At 39.4% G+C, this 18107-nt stretch overlaps 1 protein-coding gene across 1 annotated transcript in view; it reads left to right on the top strand.

The window, feature by feature from the left end:
• Window positions 1–18107, top strand: part of LOC309474864 (immunoglobulin superfamily member 1) — a 278361-nt gene that overhangs the window by 133499 nt on the left and 126755 nt on the right. Inside the window, exons 7-9 of the mRNA XM_082137481.1 lie at window positions 2600–2872; window positions 3661–3933; window positions 7858–8115. Coding sequence (XP_081993607.1) covers window positions 2600–2872; window positions 3661–3933; window positions 7858–8115 — 804 coding nt within the window. The remainder of the gene's footprint in view (window positions 1–2599; window positions 2873–3660; window positions 3934–7857; window positions 8116–18107) is intronic.

Raw genomic sequence — 18107 nt, 5'->3', positions numbered from 1 at the left:
TTCGGCGCTCCAGATGATGATGCCATGTCCATCGCAGCATCACAAGGTGGGTATGAGTCCTCTGGAAGTGAGGATTCAGCTGTGCTGCCGCCCTCGGGCGTGCCAGCATTGCCCGAGTCTGATCCCGAGCTGACGGCCATGCTTTCCCGGGCCGCCGCGAGCATTGGGTTAGAGTGGAACACGCCACCCTGTCCTCAGCGCTCGCTGTAGGACGATTGGTTTTTGGGTGCGGCCGCTGATCAACGTCCACTCTCGTGGCGAAGTCCTACAGCCGCTTCACTGCATGCCATGGCCACTCTGCAGGTCTACCAAGCCCAGATGCTCAGGGATATGCACGAGGGTAGGACTGACCCAGGGCTGTTCGATGAGCTGCGTGCCGCCACTGACCTCGCTATCTGGGCGACGAAAGTGACTGCACGCTCCCTGGGTCAGGTGATGGCCACTAACGTGGTCCAGGAGCGACATCTTTGGCTGAACCTGGCCGATATGCGGGATGCCAAGCGGACCCGGTTCCTCGACACCCACATTTCCCAGGCCGGCCTCTTCAGCGGTGCGGTTGAGGACTTCGCCCAACAGTTCTCAACCGCTCAGAAGCAGACTGAGGTGATCAAGCACATCCTGCCCCGACGGCCTGCTGCTGCCTCCACCCAGCTGTCAGCACAGGTTCCTCAGTCTGCTCGCCGCCGAGGGCGCCCTCCCACGGCTCCTGCCCCTCCTGCACGGCCCCAGCAGCAGCCTCCACCCGGGCCGCATCGTGGAGGAAGCCGCAGGAAGGCACCCCCGCCCTCTCCAGCCCCGCGCCCTGCTAAACGCCAGGCTAAGCGGCGCTCCTGAGACGGGCCGCTCAGGGATGGCTGTCAGTTCTTCGCAGAAGGTGGTAGCAGGACCACTCCTTCCCCCGGCGGAGGGCCGGGGGAGAATCTTTTGTTTGAAGACAGCGCTCCTGGTTGCATTGGCCTCCATTAAGGGGGTAGGGGACCTGCAGGCATTATCCGTTGACGAAGCGTGCCTGGAATTCGGGCCGGCTAATTCTCACGTGATCCTGAGACCCCGGCCTGGATATGTGCCCAAGGTTCCCACCATACCCTTTCGAGACCAGGTGGTGAACCTGCAAGCGCTGCCCTCGGAGGAGGCAGACCCAGCCTTGGCATTGCTCTGTCCAGTACGCACCCTCCGTGCTTACGTAGACAGAACGCAGTGTTTCAGGACCTCAGACCAGCTCTTTGTCTGTTATGGTGGGAAGCTGAAGGGAAAGGCTCTCTCCAAACAAAGGTTGTCTGACTGGATAGTGGACACCATTGCTTTGGCATACCAGCAGCAAGGTCAACCGTGCCCCCTTGGTGTGACGGCCCACTCCACCCGGAGTGTGGCCTCCTCTTGGGCTCTAGCGCATTGCGCCTTGCTAACAGACATCTGCAGAGCTGCAGGCTGGGCAACACCCAACACATTTGCGAGATTCTACAATCTCCGAGTGGAACCAGTTTCTTCTCATGTACTCGCTTCAACCAGCCGGTACTAGATTCTGCTCAGGTGTCTTCGCTTGCTCGCCATTCCACTCCATGGACGGGATACGTGCGATATTCTCCTCAGGTGAGCCTGATAAGCCCTGAGTTCCTCCAGCACTGTTGACGTCAGCGCCAGAGTTATGTCACCGGCAGCTTTTGCACTTGGCTAGGTGCCTCCATGTGCATGGTTTCCCCTCTGGGCGACCCCCACATGTGTATTTCCACTGTAAGCCTCTCTGAGCATGTGTCTTTCCCTTGGCAAGCCACCTTGCCACCCCTGGGGTTGAAATGTTCCACCTGCGGCTGGACACCCCAGTGATTCTCCTTATGCAGCCCCCTCCGGGTCATATGTGTATTCTTAAGCATATGTGTATTCTATGCAAAACCCCATTCCCCATTTCGTCGTCACTGACGTAACGTCTCCGTTCCCTACTCAGGGAACGAGGATTACATATGTAACCGAGACATTCTTGTGGTGAGAAGAATTTATTGAAGGTATCAGAGCAGCACCTTCTTCAGCAAAGATGTTAGTCTGTCTTCAGAGAGTCTGAACCCAAATATCTGTATGTGGGACAGACCTTTATACCTAAAGCTAATTTACAAACAAAAGACATCCAGAGACCCCTAAGAGAAACACAGCCAGTTACTTCACGGGAAGAACTTTGCAAATAACCCCCCCCCCCCCCCCAAAAAAATCAGGATAATCAACGGATGAGTTTGATGATCTTTACTAGGAACATTTAAAATACACAATCTTTCATGAGTTTTTAAAAAAATAAATAATGTACTTTGTGTTTTTAGTGCTGATTTCAAACTTCCAATCTGGATACACTCAAGGTGAGTGAATTTGATTCATAAATTTCATCACAAATGTGTGATTCTGTTACAAACCAGGGGCCGGATTCATGAAACAATCTTAAGAATAAAATTCTTACACCTTTGTTGTCCTTTAACTCTTTGCATTGCGCTGGCGCTGCCGGCGGCTCTATTACATTGTTTGTGAAATAAAAATGCACTAATGATTTACCAGTGGTAGAATGAGATCTGCTGAAAAACTTTCACATCTCATGCTCACACTGACTTTATATTGACAGATTTTCCCAAACCAACTATGACTGTACGGCCACAGAGTTCAGTGTTCACTGGAGACTCAGTTACTCTGAGATGTGACATATATGATGGAGGAGTCACTAGATGGTGGTACTACTGGTATAAAGTCGGTTCAACCAGTGTTGTCAGTGAACGACAGGAACACACATTCAGTTCTGTTACTGAGTCTGACGCAGGTAAATACTTCTGTTATGGGACAGAGACTGAAGGATCACGCAGATCACAACGCAGTGATGAAGTTACACTGACAGTATCAGGTGAGTTTGATCATCTTTTCATAAACACACACAAGTTTAACGTTATTAATAAGGGATTTTTTTCAGAGCAGTTTTAAGTGTTTCTCCACAGAAGTGGTTGATTTTGACACAGTGTTCAGATTTTTAGGGGTCAAGCAATAAACGTGTGGCCTCAGTTTTCTTTTGCTTATAACTTTGAACCCTTTGAACTTAAAAACAAGAACATTTCCCTGATCTCAAATTGAAGATGATGATTTCAATTTCTGAAGTCTCAGTGAGATATTGTAAAATATTTTGTGAATTGTTTTCTCTTCTTGACAACAGGTTGATATGATCTTTACACCAAGCCTCCCAAAAGTTATTGGCTAGATTTTATTTATCATTTTACATTTTTCAATTTAAGCATTATCATTTTACACCCTAACAAAGTAGTCATGATGTGTTTCATCTCTGCAACTCTTTTTCATGTAAACTGCTGCAGTTCGTGACTTTGTTGAATGTTGTGTCTCTTTGACTGCGGCTGTAGATGTTGCTGTTGTGAGACAGTGGATTGAACTATAAGAGGACAAGATCTTCTGCTGAAAAACTTTCACTACTCAAGCTTTTTGCCAGTTTTATACTGACAGATGTTTCCAAACCAACTCTGAATGTGCAGTATTTTGCTTTCATAATGCCCAAATGATTTCATAAGCTAGAGAACAACACTTCAATCTAACCTGATTATGTGTTTTAAATGTTCAAACACAATTTATTGTTTTTATTTATTATTTTATCACATTATTTCATTGTTTGTTGTTGTTTTTCTACAGAAAGACCAAAACCCAAAGTGACCATTAAACCTGATCATCATGTATTCAGAGGAGAGACAGTCACTCTCAGATGTGACATATATGATGGAGGAGTCACTAGCTGGCGGTACAACTGGTATAAAGACGGTTCAACCAGTGTTTTCAGTGAACGACAGGAACACACATTCAGTTCTGTTACTGAGTCTGACGCAGGTAAATACTTCTGTTATGGGACAGAGACTGAAGGATCACACAGCTCACATCTTAGTGATGAAGTTACACTGACAGTATCAGGTGAGTTTGATCATCTCTTCATAAACACAAACTTGTTTAACATTTTATTAATGAGCGATTTGCTTCTCCACATTAAGATACATTTTTAAACCAAAATTATCTCACATGATCTTCAAACCTAGTCTCAAAGTTGGCTGATTTTTGGATTTTTTACATCCATTACCAAATAACACCCTAAAAAGTAGTCATGATGTGTATCGATGATGATTTTTGTTATTATTATTGTTTTTCAACTATAAGTGCTTACAGACTGAGATATAATATTTGGTAACACTTTATTTTGATGGTCCCCGTTAGACATTCTGTTGACAATGAGTAAAACAGCTCCTACATGTCAACTAACTTTCATTAGAGTATTAGTTGAGTATTAGTAGACTGTTAGTTTAGGGTTAGTAGAATAAGTTGTATGTATAGGCTACTTGCAAAGTTACTTATAGTCAATTGAATGTCTAAAGGGGAGCATCAGAATAAAGTGTTACTAATTATTGATAATACATGATACAATAGAGAAACAACAATCAAAAGCAAGAAATAGATTTAAAAAAAATATATATAAAAAAATTAAGATTCAAGATTATTTATTGTCACTTTACAAAGGTATAGCAAAATTGAAGCTATCCTTACGGTACCATCACATATAGCTTTGTGCAAACTAACATTTAATTTAAATAAATAAAAGTTTAAGTATAGAAACAATGCGATACTAACCAATATACAGTACAATACATCAATAAACAATATGCCAAAATCAAGACAACGCAAAGACAATATAAAACAATACATACACACAAAACCAGTGCAAGCAAGGCGACAGTCAAATATTGCACAGTAAGCAGTAAGTACTGCATGATATTGCACACAATGAAAAGAGAGGTAAGTGCAACAGAATGTAACCCAATTTAAATAATATAGTATATACACTGAAATATACAGAGGGTGTTGTTAACCTTGTATAGGTCGAGATATAACATGCCCTGTCAGATTGGTACATTTCTCAGTTTATGAGTATGTGTATGTGTGTGTGCTGGCAGTGTTCAACTCCCTTATGGTGCTGGGGTAAAAACTGTTCTTGTGTCTATTGATCCGCGATTTGATGGACCTAAAACGTTTACCAGAGGGCAGCAATTCAAACAAATGATGACTTGGATGGAAAGGATACTTTAAAATGTTTCCTGCTCTTCTGAGACGGCGTGCAGTGTAAAGCTCTTTTAGGGAAGGCAGAGGGCAGCCAATGATGTTTTTTGCAGAGTTGATTACTCTCTGGAGAACTTTCTTATCTGCCGCTGAGCTGCTGGCGTACCACATAGAGATGCAGTAGGTTATCACACTCTCGATGGAACAACGATAGAAAGACACTAGCGGTTGCTCTTGTCGGTGGTTCTTTCTGAGAATCCTCAAGAAATAGAGTCGCTGCTGTACTTTTATTTTGACTGCTGCTGAGGTGTTTGTGCTCCAGGAGAGATCCTCGGCGATGGTCGTGCCGAAGAATCTGAAGGCTGGAACCCTCTCCACGCAGACCCCGCTAATGTGCAGTGGTGTGAGATTCGTGTTGTGCTTTTGGAAGTCAATGATGATCTCTTTGGTTTTAGAAGCATTCAGGGCCAAGTTATTTATCCCACACCACTCTGTCAGTCTCTGAATTTCATCTCTGTAAACTGCTTCGTCTCCTCCTGAGATGAGTCCAACTATGGTCGTGTCATCTGTGAATTTGATGATAGTGTTGGCAGAATGGGTTGGGGTGCAGTCATGAGTGTAAAGGACGTAGAGAAGTGGACTAAGCACGCAGCCTTGTGGGGCACCGGTGCTGAGAATCACGGTGGAGGAGGAATGGGGAACTAACCTAACCGTCTGGGGGCGGTTGGTCAGGAAGTCCTTAATCCAGTGACAGATAGATGAGGAGAGACCTAAGTCCAGCAGTTTGGCTGCCAGCCTGTCAGGAATTTCTGTGTTGAACGCTGAACTAGTCAATAAAAGGCATCCTCACACAGCTGCCTTGGTGTTCTAGGTGGAGCAATGCTGTGTGCAGGGCAGTAGCGTGGACATCTTCTGTGGATCTATTGGTTATGAATGCGAACTGATGTGGACTGAAGGTGTCTGGAAGGCTGGCTTTGATGTGCTGTTGAACCAGCCTCTCAAAGACCTTCATAATAACTGGGGAAAGTGCAACTTATAACGGTAGTCGTTAAAGCGTTCACCCAAAAATGAAAATTCTGTCAGTAATTACTCACCCTCATGTTGTTCCAACCCCGTAAGACTTTTGTTCATCTTCGGAACACAAATTAAGATATTTTTGATGAAATCTGAGAGCTGGCTCACTCCTTCATCGTCTGCTAGGTAATTGCATTTGCCGGTCCAGAAAAGTTAGTAAAGACATCGTTAAACCACTGATGACTGTTTTCTTCAGTAGTGGGATAACTGTTGCTGAGTTCAGGCAAGATGGATTGGTGGCTGTTGACAGGGACAGGTTGAAGATCTTTGTGAAGACTGAAGAGAACTGGTCTGCACATTCTCTGGGCACCCTTCCCATCACTCCATCTGGGCCTGCAGCCTTCCTTATATTAACAGCTTTGAGCACTATGGAAGTAAAATAAGGACAAATGTTTTTGAAAGAAAAAAGCTGGTTGAATTGCACTACTTGAAAAAATATGCATTGCATTAACCCTGCTTGCATTTTTATGGGCTGAAATTCAACATGGTTGTATATTTAAGCTGTGAATATTTTAAATCAAAACATTTCACACGTTTTCATTCATTAAAATTCAATAACCATTCACCTTTCAAATTTCACTTTCAAAATATTCATTCCGTTTAAAAATACAACTTATAATATTCGACGGGCAATATTCCATTTTATTTCGCTTTACAAATTTGCTTCCACAAATTTAGTAGTTCAAATTCGAAGGAAAATTCAATATTTGACATCCGGGAACGGCAGGAATATCGGTAGATTGCCGATTGATAATCTCCATAGCTGTTAGTCGACCTCACCAGCAGGGGGTGCAAGCGGCTGTTGATGAAGAAAACTATAGAGCAACCGGTGAGAGACTCATTCATTCATAAAAACGGATTTACAGAAATGGAGCAAGTGGTAAGTATTTGTGATGATGATCAGGGCCAGTGTGTATATGGAAAGGCTTATAAAGACACAAAAGACACTTTACATTTAAGTCTTCACAGATAGTTTTGCACATATAAGCAGCTTTCTCTACCGTGAACGAGATTATAATGTTATTCACCGATGCGGATGTTCAGATAAAAGTAGACATTTATCTCGGTTAGTTTTCTTAACTTTATATCGTGGCTGTGCTGCAGAACTAGGATTCCCTCAATACATCATTCTCCAGGATTCCCCTGCGGTCAGGACACTTAACGCTTAATGGACTAATACAGTGATTTAAAAGACCAAACTCACACCTTATTGGGGATGTAGGCTATACTAAATAGTGGGAAGCGGACTTCAATATCCTCCAAACCCAAAGATTTTCTTTGAATTAATACTATAATTATAGCTTTGCCTGTCCATTTATCTGAGCAGATGCAGGTTTGGTTACAGCACCACCTACTGGTCAGAAACTATACCAGTTTATCCAACACTATCATCTACTGTATCATTTTAAATGTTCATGTGAACTGCACCCGCACAAAACTTTGTTGAATGGTGTGTCTCTTTGACTGCTGGTGTAGATGTTGGTGGTGTGACACTGTGAGTCGAGCTCTGGATTATTAACACAAAGATTGTGGCTTTGAACCTCTATTGTCTTAAGTTTTTGTATTGTCCCATAATGTTGACCTTTTTGACCCTGTAATGTTTCTTACATTGTCTATGAAATCAAAATAATAATTTACCAGTGAGAGAATGAGATCATCTGTTGAAAACGTTTCAGAGCTCATGCTCCCAAATTCCCAATAATTTTATATTAACAGATTGTCTCAAACCAACTCTGACTGTACGGCCACAGAGTTCAGTGTTCACTGGAGACTCAGTTACTCTGAGATGTGAGCTGGATAAAATAACTGGATGGGAGTTTCTCTGGAGTAAAGACTCAAACACTGAATCTCCTGAAGCTGAAACTAAAACAATCAGTCGTGTGAAAGTCTCTGATGGAGGAGAGTACAGATGCAGAGCAAGAAGAGGAGGATATTACACAGATTACAGTAAACCAGTAGCAGTGACAATACATGGCAAGTGTTTTACCTCGCATAATGAACTACTTTGAAAACACTATATGAAAATGATTTATAAGACACTAAATAAACATAGAGAACAACACTTCAGTTTAACTTGATTTAGTGTTTTGTAACTGTTTGTACAATAAAAAACAGCACATTTTATTATTTGTAATTATTTTATTATATTATTTATCACATTATTTTCAATGTTTATTTTTGTTTTTCTACAGAAAGACTAAAACCCAAAGTGACCATTAAACCTGATCATCATGTATTCAGAGGAGAGACAGTCACTCTCAGATGTGACATATATGATGGAGGAGTCACTAGCTGGAGGTACAACTGGTATAAAGACGGTTCAACCAGTGTTTTCAGTGAACGACAGGAACACACATTCAGTTCTGTTACTGAGTCTGACGCAGGTAAATACTCCTGTAATGGGACAGAGACTGAAGGATCACGCAGATCACAACACAGTGATGAAGTTACACTGACAGTATCAGGTGAGTTTGATCATCTCTTCATAAACACACACAAGTTTAACATGTTATTAATGAGTGATGTCTCTATTTCAGTTCCCAGAGCAGATTTAAGTGTTTCTCCTCAGAAGTGGTTGACTGAAGGAGATCCAGTGACTCTGATCTGTGAGGTTAACGGCTCCTCTACAGGCTGGACATTCAGCTGGTTCACTGAAACTTTCTCATCAGGTCAGTTATAATGTGCTTCATCTGAATTAACAGGGTTTTATTATTATTATATAATTTATAGGGGTGACCCCGAATAGTCGAAGATTCGATGCTTCGATAGGAGGAGCCTGATTCGACTACCGATCTCACGGTCGAATCGCAGAGGTGTTATGAAACGAGGATCATGCCACTTTGGCTATATGATGGCGCGCTCAATGTTTGATTTCACATAGAACTAGCTTTTATGTCAATACGTTAATATTCAGCCTATTATGATAATGCTGTAGGCCTATATAAAAATGTGCAAAGAAAGAAGCTTTTAATAAATATTTTTTTACGTGCGTGAATAAATCCAAACACCCCGTGACAGATTTAAGTTTCACTTTCAATCCGTGACCGACGGAGGAGCGTCTTCGCGGCAAGGATTTAAATCTTTATTCTTTAACAATGTCTGGGATAAGAAAATCTAAAGTGTGGATGTACACCATCAGAAAGGATATTCTCCAAGGCTGGATTTAGCATCAGGAAAACCATGATCGCACTTCTGCCGGCCAACGTTAGCAAGTTTCACGCATAGACTGGGTTTCACGTTAGAATGTATTTTATCCGCGCGCACAATTTGAAAAGACTCCAACGGACAGACAGAGTGAAAGACTTTCAGGATTTGTTCTCTTGATCGGGTAGGCTACAAGTGATTTCAAAACTTTTCAGCCGGTTCTAATTTTATTTTTGGATGCTGTGAACATTTTTAGCTAAAAAGACTGCCTCTCCAGTTTAGCATTTATTGTTGTTTCTGCAGTTAAAAAGACAAAGTTGAACATTCTGGCTACTATCGTTATTTTAATCATTTATTTATTTTTATTTTATTTATTAATCTGTCAGGGTTATCTAATCTAACTATTTGTGGCTTGTGTTTTGAATATATGTTCCCCTGCACTTTAGGCATTTTGCACACATTTGCTCCTCATCCTGTGACTTGATTCTGATTTATTTCGTTTTGTATTTTTATTTATTAGAAAGGTATATTCTGTTCTAATTTAATTTAGTAAATTAATTGTTTATTATTTCGGTGCATCGATGTTGTGCTGTCGGCTGGCCTGCTCACACAGGTAATTTAGCCGATTTAATTTGATTTGCATGTGAAATGCAGATCTGCAGTGTGGCCTTTCTGGAGTTATTTATGTTATTTCTTAGTTTTATTGATCAAAAATGTTTTTATACATTTTCTTCTATATCTTTGTGTGATTTTCTGTACATCGCGGCTTTGAAACGTTAAAGCCCCGCCCCCAGCCCCACCCCCATACACATGATTCGACTATTAGTCGACTATAGGCAAGACATGACGATTCTGATTCGACTATGAAAATCCATAGTCGGGGACAGCCCTATTTAATATGTCTGAAACCAGACACAAACTGGGTATTAAGGGCAACACTTCCATAAGCACCAAGCAGTGAAACCTAGTTTGAGAAACCAATCCCTCATTTACAGTCACTCCTCTGTATCTGTAACACCAAAGAAGACGAAGATTATGAAGATAATAACACAGGGTTTATTTATACAACACAAAAAGAGATAGCCAACATGGAAGACAGCGTGTACACATAAACACGAACAATACTGGACAACTGAAGAGTGCACGAGGAGGAACTTAAATACACATGGTTATTAAATAAAAGACAGACAGCTGTGATGATTGGTGTTAGTATCCATGGTGACTGATGAGAGAACAAGGAACACATGTGACGATATAAACAAAACAAAAAGTCCAAAAAACTAAAACAAAATAAACATGAACATAAGGTGTTAACTATGCATTCTCTCGTTTTACAGAGAGCAGGAATGATTATGAGCTCCTCTCAGACAGCAGCAGAGGAGCTGGAGGAAAATACACTGTCAGTTCTGCTGATCTAAATCACACAGGAGTTTATGTGTGCAGAGCAGAGAGAGATAAAACAGCCGTTTACACAACATACAGCAACACACAACCACTGTGGGTCACTGGTGAGTTCACATATATAGTATAAATGATTGATTCATCTTTAATAAAGACATTTTCCAAATTATAGCTGTAATTGTCTTGTCAGGCGTTTCTCCTCCAGTGTCTCTGATCATCAGTCCCAGCAGAACTCAACACTTCACATCTGTCTCTCTCTCTCTGAGCTGTGAGGACCAGAGTAACTCTGATGGATGGACAGTGAGAAGATACACAGACAGCGGGTGGCTGAAAGATTGTTCATCATTTCTCCGGGGATCACAAACAGGATCTACATGTACAATCAGATCCACTGTCCCATCAGACACTGGAGTTTACTGGTGTCAGTCTGAATCTGGAGAGAACTATCATCCTGTTAATATCACTGTACACTGTGAGTCTGTGTTTCTGTTTTTATTCATTTCACTGACAGTTTACAATCAATACACAGGTTTATTAAACAAGAGCAGGATATACTGTAGTGTGACCAGTAAACAACCAGCCAAACCATCGTAGCAATACACTAAAAACAGAAACCATGTGGGCAGTGGAAAATATAAAGTTATTTTTTATTTTGTCTTGTTTTTATTATGTTACAATTTTGTTCATATATTGCATGTCTCCTGTGTTTCTGTAGTTGGTGTGATTCTGGAGAGTCCTGTTCATCCTGTGACTGAAGGAGATAATCTGACTCTACGCTGTTTATGTCAATATACAACCGTATCAAACCTCAGTGCTGATTTCTATAAAGATGGATCACTCATCCAGAATCAAATTACAGAGATGATCATCCCTACTGTCTCAAAGTCACATGAGGGTTTCTACTACTGCAAACACCCAGATAGAGGAGAGTCTCCCAAGAGCTGGATCTCAGTCAGAGGTGAGAGTCACTGAAACTGTGAGCTGATTTATTTCTTCATATGCCCTCGTTCAGATATAGTGCATGATAAAGTGTTTGTGTGTCTCTTTTTCAGGGTCTCATTCAGACTCTCAGATCTCTGTCCTCCACATACTCAGTTCTGCACTGGCAGCTTGTCCATATCTGATAGTGACGGTCGTACTGATTTACAAATGCTGCAGAATGAGAGGAAAAACATCTGAGTGATTTATTAGAAGACATTATTATCATTAACAAGTTTGTTTGCCCATAAAATCTTTAAGATATTAGGTTAAACTTATTTCGCTTGCTGTCCACTGATGAGGGGCTCGATGAAGCAGCTTCAACTCAAGCTCTGATATACCCCCCACAGTGGCTAAAAGTGGATGATTACGAAGGGCAAGGTACCTAAGATGAAGGTGGAGTATGGGGAGGTGGAGGGATGCTGGAACAGCTGATGCTAGAGAGAGAGGTAACAGTTGCTTATATACTCTGGCTGTTGATTGAAAAATTAGATGGGCTCGCTCCTCCCTAACTCACCTTTAGGAACTTCATTTATTTTTAACTGACCAAAAAATCAGTCAAAACAATCATTAAAATTATGTGACGTCACATTAGGCTTTGCTCACTGTGGGTTTGATCTTTGTAAAGTTGCTTCAACAAGTGTTGTGAAATCTGCTTTACAAATACTGAATTGTCAAGTTTGGTTAGGTTAATATATTTAAAAGCAATAAAAAGGAGTAAATGCTGAGATTGTTCATGAGTGTTTTTAACAGTTGGTCAGAAAACTTCAGCAAGAGTGACTGTCAGTTTATAAAGTTTTGAATGTTTTATCTTACATTACTGCTATTTATCAGCATATTTCAGTATAGCTTTTCAGTATATATTTTTGAAAGTTAAAGTTTAATATATGTTATCTTGTCCTGCTTTTTGTAATACAGTGCAATTCTTTACAAATGTAAGGCTTGTGTGATATTTGCATGTTTCACATTATAACCACATGAACACACTGTCATTTTTAAGCGTGTATATTCCTTATTTTAGTATAAGTCTCCTGACTTTTATTGCTGCAATATTTCTATATTTTTTGTTTACTTTTTTTTTAAATAAAGAAACAGAGACTTTATAAGATATTCTGGATCTTATGCTTTGTCTTGCAGTGTCACAATAAAAGCAGAAGAATCGTGACCTCTGACTATAATTTATCAAGTTTTGATCTCTCAGTAGTTTGGACTCTTCAGCCTAAAACTACTGTAATCTACAGACATTATTACATTTATATGGAGAGAAAAGAACTAGTTTTAAACAATACTTGAACATGCTTTATTTTTGAACAGCCAATGATTTCACACATGATTATTTTAACTCATCCTGTGGTTATTGTGACTGTTGTGTAAAACTGTTGCATACTAATGTTCTCATGAGAACTGCTGGTCATGTGACATTGATGGTTTTTAACGCTACTGAACATAATGCGACCCCCTTCAGTCTCTCCGTTAAATGCGTCATTCTACAATTTAGATGATTCTATATTCTACAATTATCGATGATAATTATGTCTTTTCTAATCATTTTCTTCAGTTTATATTTTATTCATTAAGGGAAAGCAGATTATAATCTGACACAAATGTTTTGTGCATCAGCTGTACAGCAGCTTTAAAAGAAAATAGTGTCATTGTCCCCTTTAAAAAGTGTTACAACAATCCCCTTACATGTTTCTGTTTTATAATTGTACAGAATGATCAGTGGAAAAGAAAGACAGATCGAGCTGTGCCGGAGAGTGTTTTAAAAAAGGAACTGAGGAAGTTTCAAAGAAGGGCCGGTCAGTCAGATCAGTTGCGAAGATAATGTTGAAAGCCAGTGGTGAAGTTTCTGACGCCTCAGTCATTGAAAACTTTTGTGTTATCTGTATGAAGCTATTTGGCAACTCAAAGCCAAAGGAAGTGAATGTGAAATGTTTCTTCTGCATTTTCGGGCTCCATATACACAAGCAGGAACTCCATGTGTATATGGCAGATATTTGCATTATGATTGGTCAGATCGCCGGCGAAAGGTCTCAACACTGAGCTCTTAAATTTATATTTTAACCTTTGCAAAAGGATTGCAATGTACAGTTGCAGTCATACGTTTACCTACTGTACATCTTTCAGAATCTGCACGGTAATGCTAAAGAATGCAACACGATAAGAGCCAGGGGTAAAGATGATGATTATGTGTTAATTTTTCTTATTTTAATATCTTATTTAGCCTCTGAAGGGCAGTACTAAATTAATAAATTAATTTTTAAACGAAATAAGAACAATTCTGTTCAAAAGTTTACAACCCCTGCCTCTAAATGGATGTTTCATTCTTGAGCATCACTGAATGTTTGTAATAGTTGTTAGAGTCCCTCAGTTGCCACCGGTGTGAAAATATGGATCTCAAAGTTATACAATCACTGCTAGTAAGGAGTCAAATATGCAGAAGATGCTGGAAGAGCAAAGAATGTGCAGGAGCTGGAGGATTTTTCTGAAGACCATTGGGCAGTTTAACTGTTTGGGACAAACAAGGGACTCATGAACAACCATTACAAAAAAAAAAAAACACATTTGTGGTTCATTCAGGTAATGACACCCAATATTAAAAATCATGCATATGTGATTTGTCTTGTATTTTGTGTTTGTATTTTGTCTTGGACTAGGCATCTGTTATGTGAAAAAGCTTTTTCAGGGCAGTACTAAATAAAAATCAAATGTTTGTATGATCCTTATTAAAAATAAATAAAAATAACATTTTGGAGGTTCTGCAAGGTGTATGTAAACTTATGACTAAAGTGTAAATGTAACAAAAATCATAACATTATGGTTATTACATTCTCATCTTGCTAGGGTTACTATGTCAATCATCGCGATTTCATGACTCTCAGGACTATAGTTTAGCGGATTCACTCCCACATTTAAATGCAATGATCATTTACCAAGTCTAAAATGTCCGAGTCCGTGTCAAGTCCGAGTACAAATTCACCCGAGTGCGTGACAAATTCCGAGTTCATTCAAAATTGGACTCGAGTCCGGACTCCGAGTTCGAGTACCCCAAGTACTCTACAATAGACTACAATAGTACTTCGTTCAGTACCTGATTGGGAATCGTTATTTAAAGGGGTCATTAACTGAGAATTCACATTTTCTTTTGACAGTTAAATTAATTTAAAAGCAAAACAAAAAAAGGAGTAAATGCTGAGATTGTTCATGAGTGTTTTTAACAGTTACATGAAGAGGAAGAAACTTTAATTTGATAATAATTTGTTGTTCTGGTCAGAAAACTTCAGCATCTTCTATAGAATCTCTAAATGTAATTTATCCACCTGGAATTGATGGTAACAGCAGTTTAAACTGTGGAATAGCCAAGAAAGGGTCAATTGTGGTTTCATATTGACTTTAACAAGGTATATGGATGTTATCCTGTCAACACGTTTGGTTTTTGCTGTTTTTGACCAATAAAATATTATTGTTAATATAGACCAGACCTTCATTAATTAGGATCACAAGTACATCTCCGTCCCACTCACAGTTTACTTCCCATAATACCATTGGGCAACTTATTTTCCTCTTTTACTATATATATTGCTTTATTTAAAATAAAGCCTGACAAGACAGTGACTGTCTGTTTATAAAGTTTTTAATATATTAGCTTACATTTCTGCTATTTATCAGCACATTTCAGTAGCTTTTCAATATTCAGTATAAGTGAAAGTTTAATATTTTTTTATTTTGTCCTGCTTTATGTAATACATTGCAATTCTTTACAATGTAAGGCTTGTGTGATATTTGCATGTTTCACTTTGTAACCGAACACACTGTCATTTGTAAGCTATTCCTTATTTTAGTGTAAGTCTCCTGATTTGTATTGCTGCAATATTTCATATTTTATTTACTTTTCAATAAAGAAACACAGCTTTATAAAAAAATTATCTGGATCGTATGCTTTGTTCTGCAGTGTCACAATAAAAGCAGAAGAATCGTGACCTCTGACTATAATTAATCATGTTTTAATCTCTCAATAGTTTGGACTTTTCAGACTAAAACTGTAATCTACAGAAATTATTACAATTATATGGAGAGAAAAGAACTATAGTTTAAACAATACTTGAACATGCTTTTTATTTTTTTATTTTTTTACAGCCAGTGATTTCACACATGATTATTTTAACTCATCCTGTGGTTATTGTGACTGTTGTGTAAAACTATTGCATACTAATGTTCACATGAGAACTGCTGGTCATGTGACATTGATGGTTTTTAACGCTATGAACATGAACACAGGGTGTCAAGTGCGGATTATGTGTTTAAAGTTAAGAAACACAGAACAGTGTTAATAGTTGTGATGAATCTTTTAGAAAATGGTGTTACGATGATGAAATTTGGCTAATATATTTGATATATACTTCTCTTCACACCAGTTTATCTTTCTAGCACTTCCTCTTTCACTCTCAGTCTCTCCGTTAAATCTACAATTTAGATGATTCTATATTATCGATGATAATTATGTCTTTTATAATAGTTTTCTTCAGATTATATTTTATTAATTAAGAAAATGCAGATTATAATCTGACACAAATATTTTGTGTATCACAGCTGTACAGCAGCTTTAAAAGAAAATAGTGCCATTGGTCAGTTGAAGTCCCCTTTAAAAAGTGTTATAACAATCCCCTTACATGTTTCTGTTTAATAATTGTAAAGTTTCTGACGCCTCAGTCAGTGAAAACTTTTGTGTTGTGTCTGTATGAAGCCATTTGGCAACTCAAAGCCAAAGGAAATGAATGTGAAATGTGTCTTGTGCAGTTTCTGTCTGAACTCCAGGGTTAAAACATTCATCTGTGTCTATGTGTGAATATTCTCAATCAGAGTCACAATGGAGACAAACTCTCACACACACTGTGCAAATGCTGCCATTATATTGTTGATATAATTTATAGTATAATTTGTTCATTTTTTCTATAATCACTTTGATAATTTAGAATTTAAGTGGTTTGTTATTTATACATTTATATATTATTTATTTATTATAAGTTGCAGTACCTTTATTTTGAAGGATTGGTTCAAGTTTATGCGAAAATACAAACTTCACGTCAGATTCATAAGCTGAGTCCCAATTGGCATACTATTCGTCCTAAATAGTATGCGAAACTAGAATTAGTACGTCCCAAATCGTAGTATGTTGAAATGAGTATTCCAAAGATAGCCTACCCGGATGGTCTACTATTTCCGGTTAGAATTCAAAGTGCAGACAGAGAAAGTCTAATGAGGGGAGAAGTGCCACTCAATAAACTTCCGGTTTCAGTTCCACTCTTGTTCCATATGAGGGCGCTCACAGGGCGAGTGCAGAATGAATGGAGGTCTATGGCGCTATACCCCTCAAAATCCACTTTTCTCAGGATATAATTTTTGTTTTCGAAAGGGTATGCAAAGAAATTACACATTGCTTGGTGTTAGATTTTTTAGAGTCACTTATTTGCTTTAAAAAGTCTTTCAAAATGCCAATGACGTCATACACATCGTACGACCAGAGATACTGCTTTGCGGCAATCCTTCAGTCACTTTGGTGCTTTCGCGCTCTGCACTTTCTTTTCTCTCGAGGCATCGACAACACAGCTGACACAGGACGTGCTAGAAGAGTTTTTGTTTTGTTTGTTTTGTTTGTTTCTGGTCCCGCTTCGGATGCCACGATGCCATCAAGCGGTATCTCTGGTCGTAATTAGTCCTTCACTGACCAATCAGCGTTCATTAGCAGAATGCTAGCGTGTTAGAAATCGAAAGGACATAAGTACTCGTTCATTCAACATTCGACCTACCGGTATAACCCATGTTGAACTTGCAAAACCTACAATCAAATCTGAGATTTCTCAACGGCAATCGGGTGAAAGAGACAAATTTAGCCGTCTAGCCCCATTGACTCCCATTCATTTTGCACTCATGGCGAGCGCCCCCAGTGGAACTCTGATTGGAACTACAACCAATAGGACTTAATAGGGCGTTGGAGTGAACAGGCTTTCCGTAGACGGGCTTTGGTGCAGATCAATGCACACTCTAACGGCTAATATTGCCCACAACCCATTGCGTGCGGGAGGGAGGAGCTTTGTGGTGATGGTGGTGATGTAAACATGGCAGACGGATGCAGCGGAGATGCGCCCTCAGTTTTTAAGTGTAAGAATTCAAATGTTTAACCCTAATTAAAGTTATATTTAAAGTTATCAGGCTACAAAACAATAAATAAAAAGGCTCTAGTACAGTGTCATGCAAGTGTCTTTTTTAAATTTATTTCGTTTGATGTTTCTGTCTTAGATTTATACCTTACTATAAACCCTTATGAAAATAAACACCTTTTACTACACTAACCATAGTTTAACCACACTGACTTATTTGTAGTAATACTGTGGCTGTACAAATGTTAACTTTATCAGTCCAACCAAAGAAACATGGTTACTACA

This window comes from Leuciscus leuciscus (genome assembly GCF_965113295.1).
Source record: "Leuciscus leuciscus genome assembly, chromosome: 1".
NCBI lineage: Eukaryota > Metazoa > Chordata > Actinopteri > Cypriniformes > Leuciscidae > Leuciscus > Leuciscus leuciscus.
The sequence above is the reverse complement of the archived record's forward strand: the minus strand, read 5'-3'. Positions and strand labels throughout refer to the sequence as shown.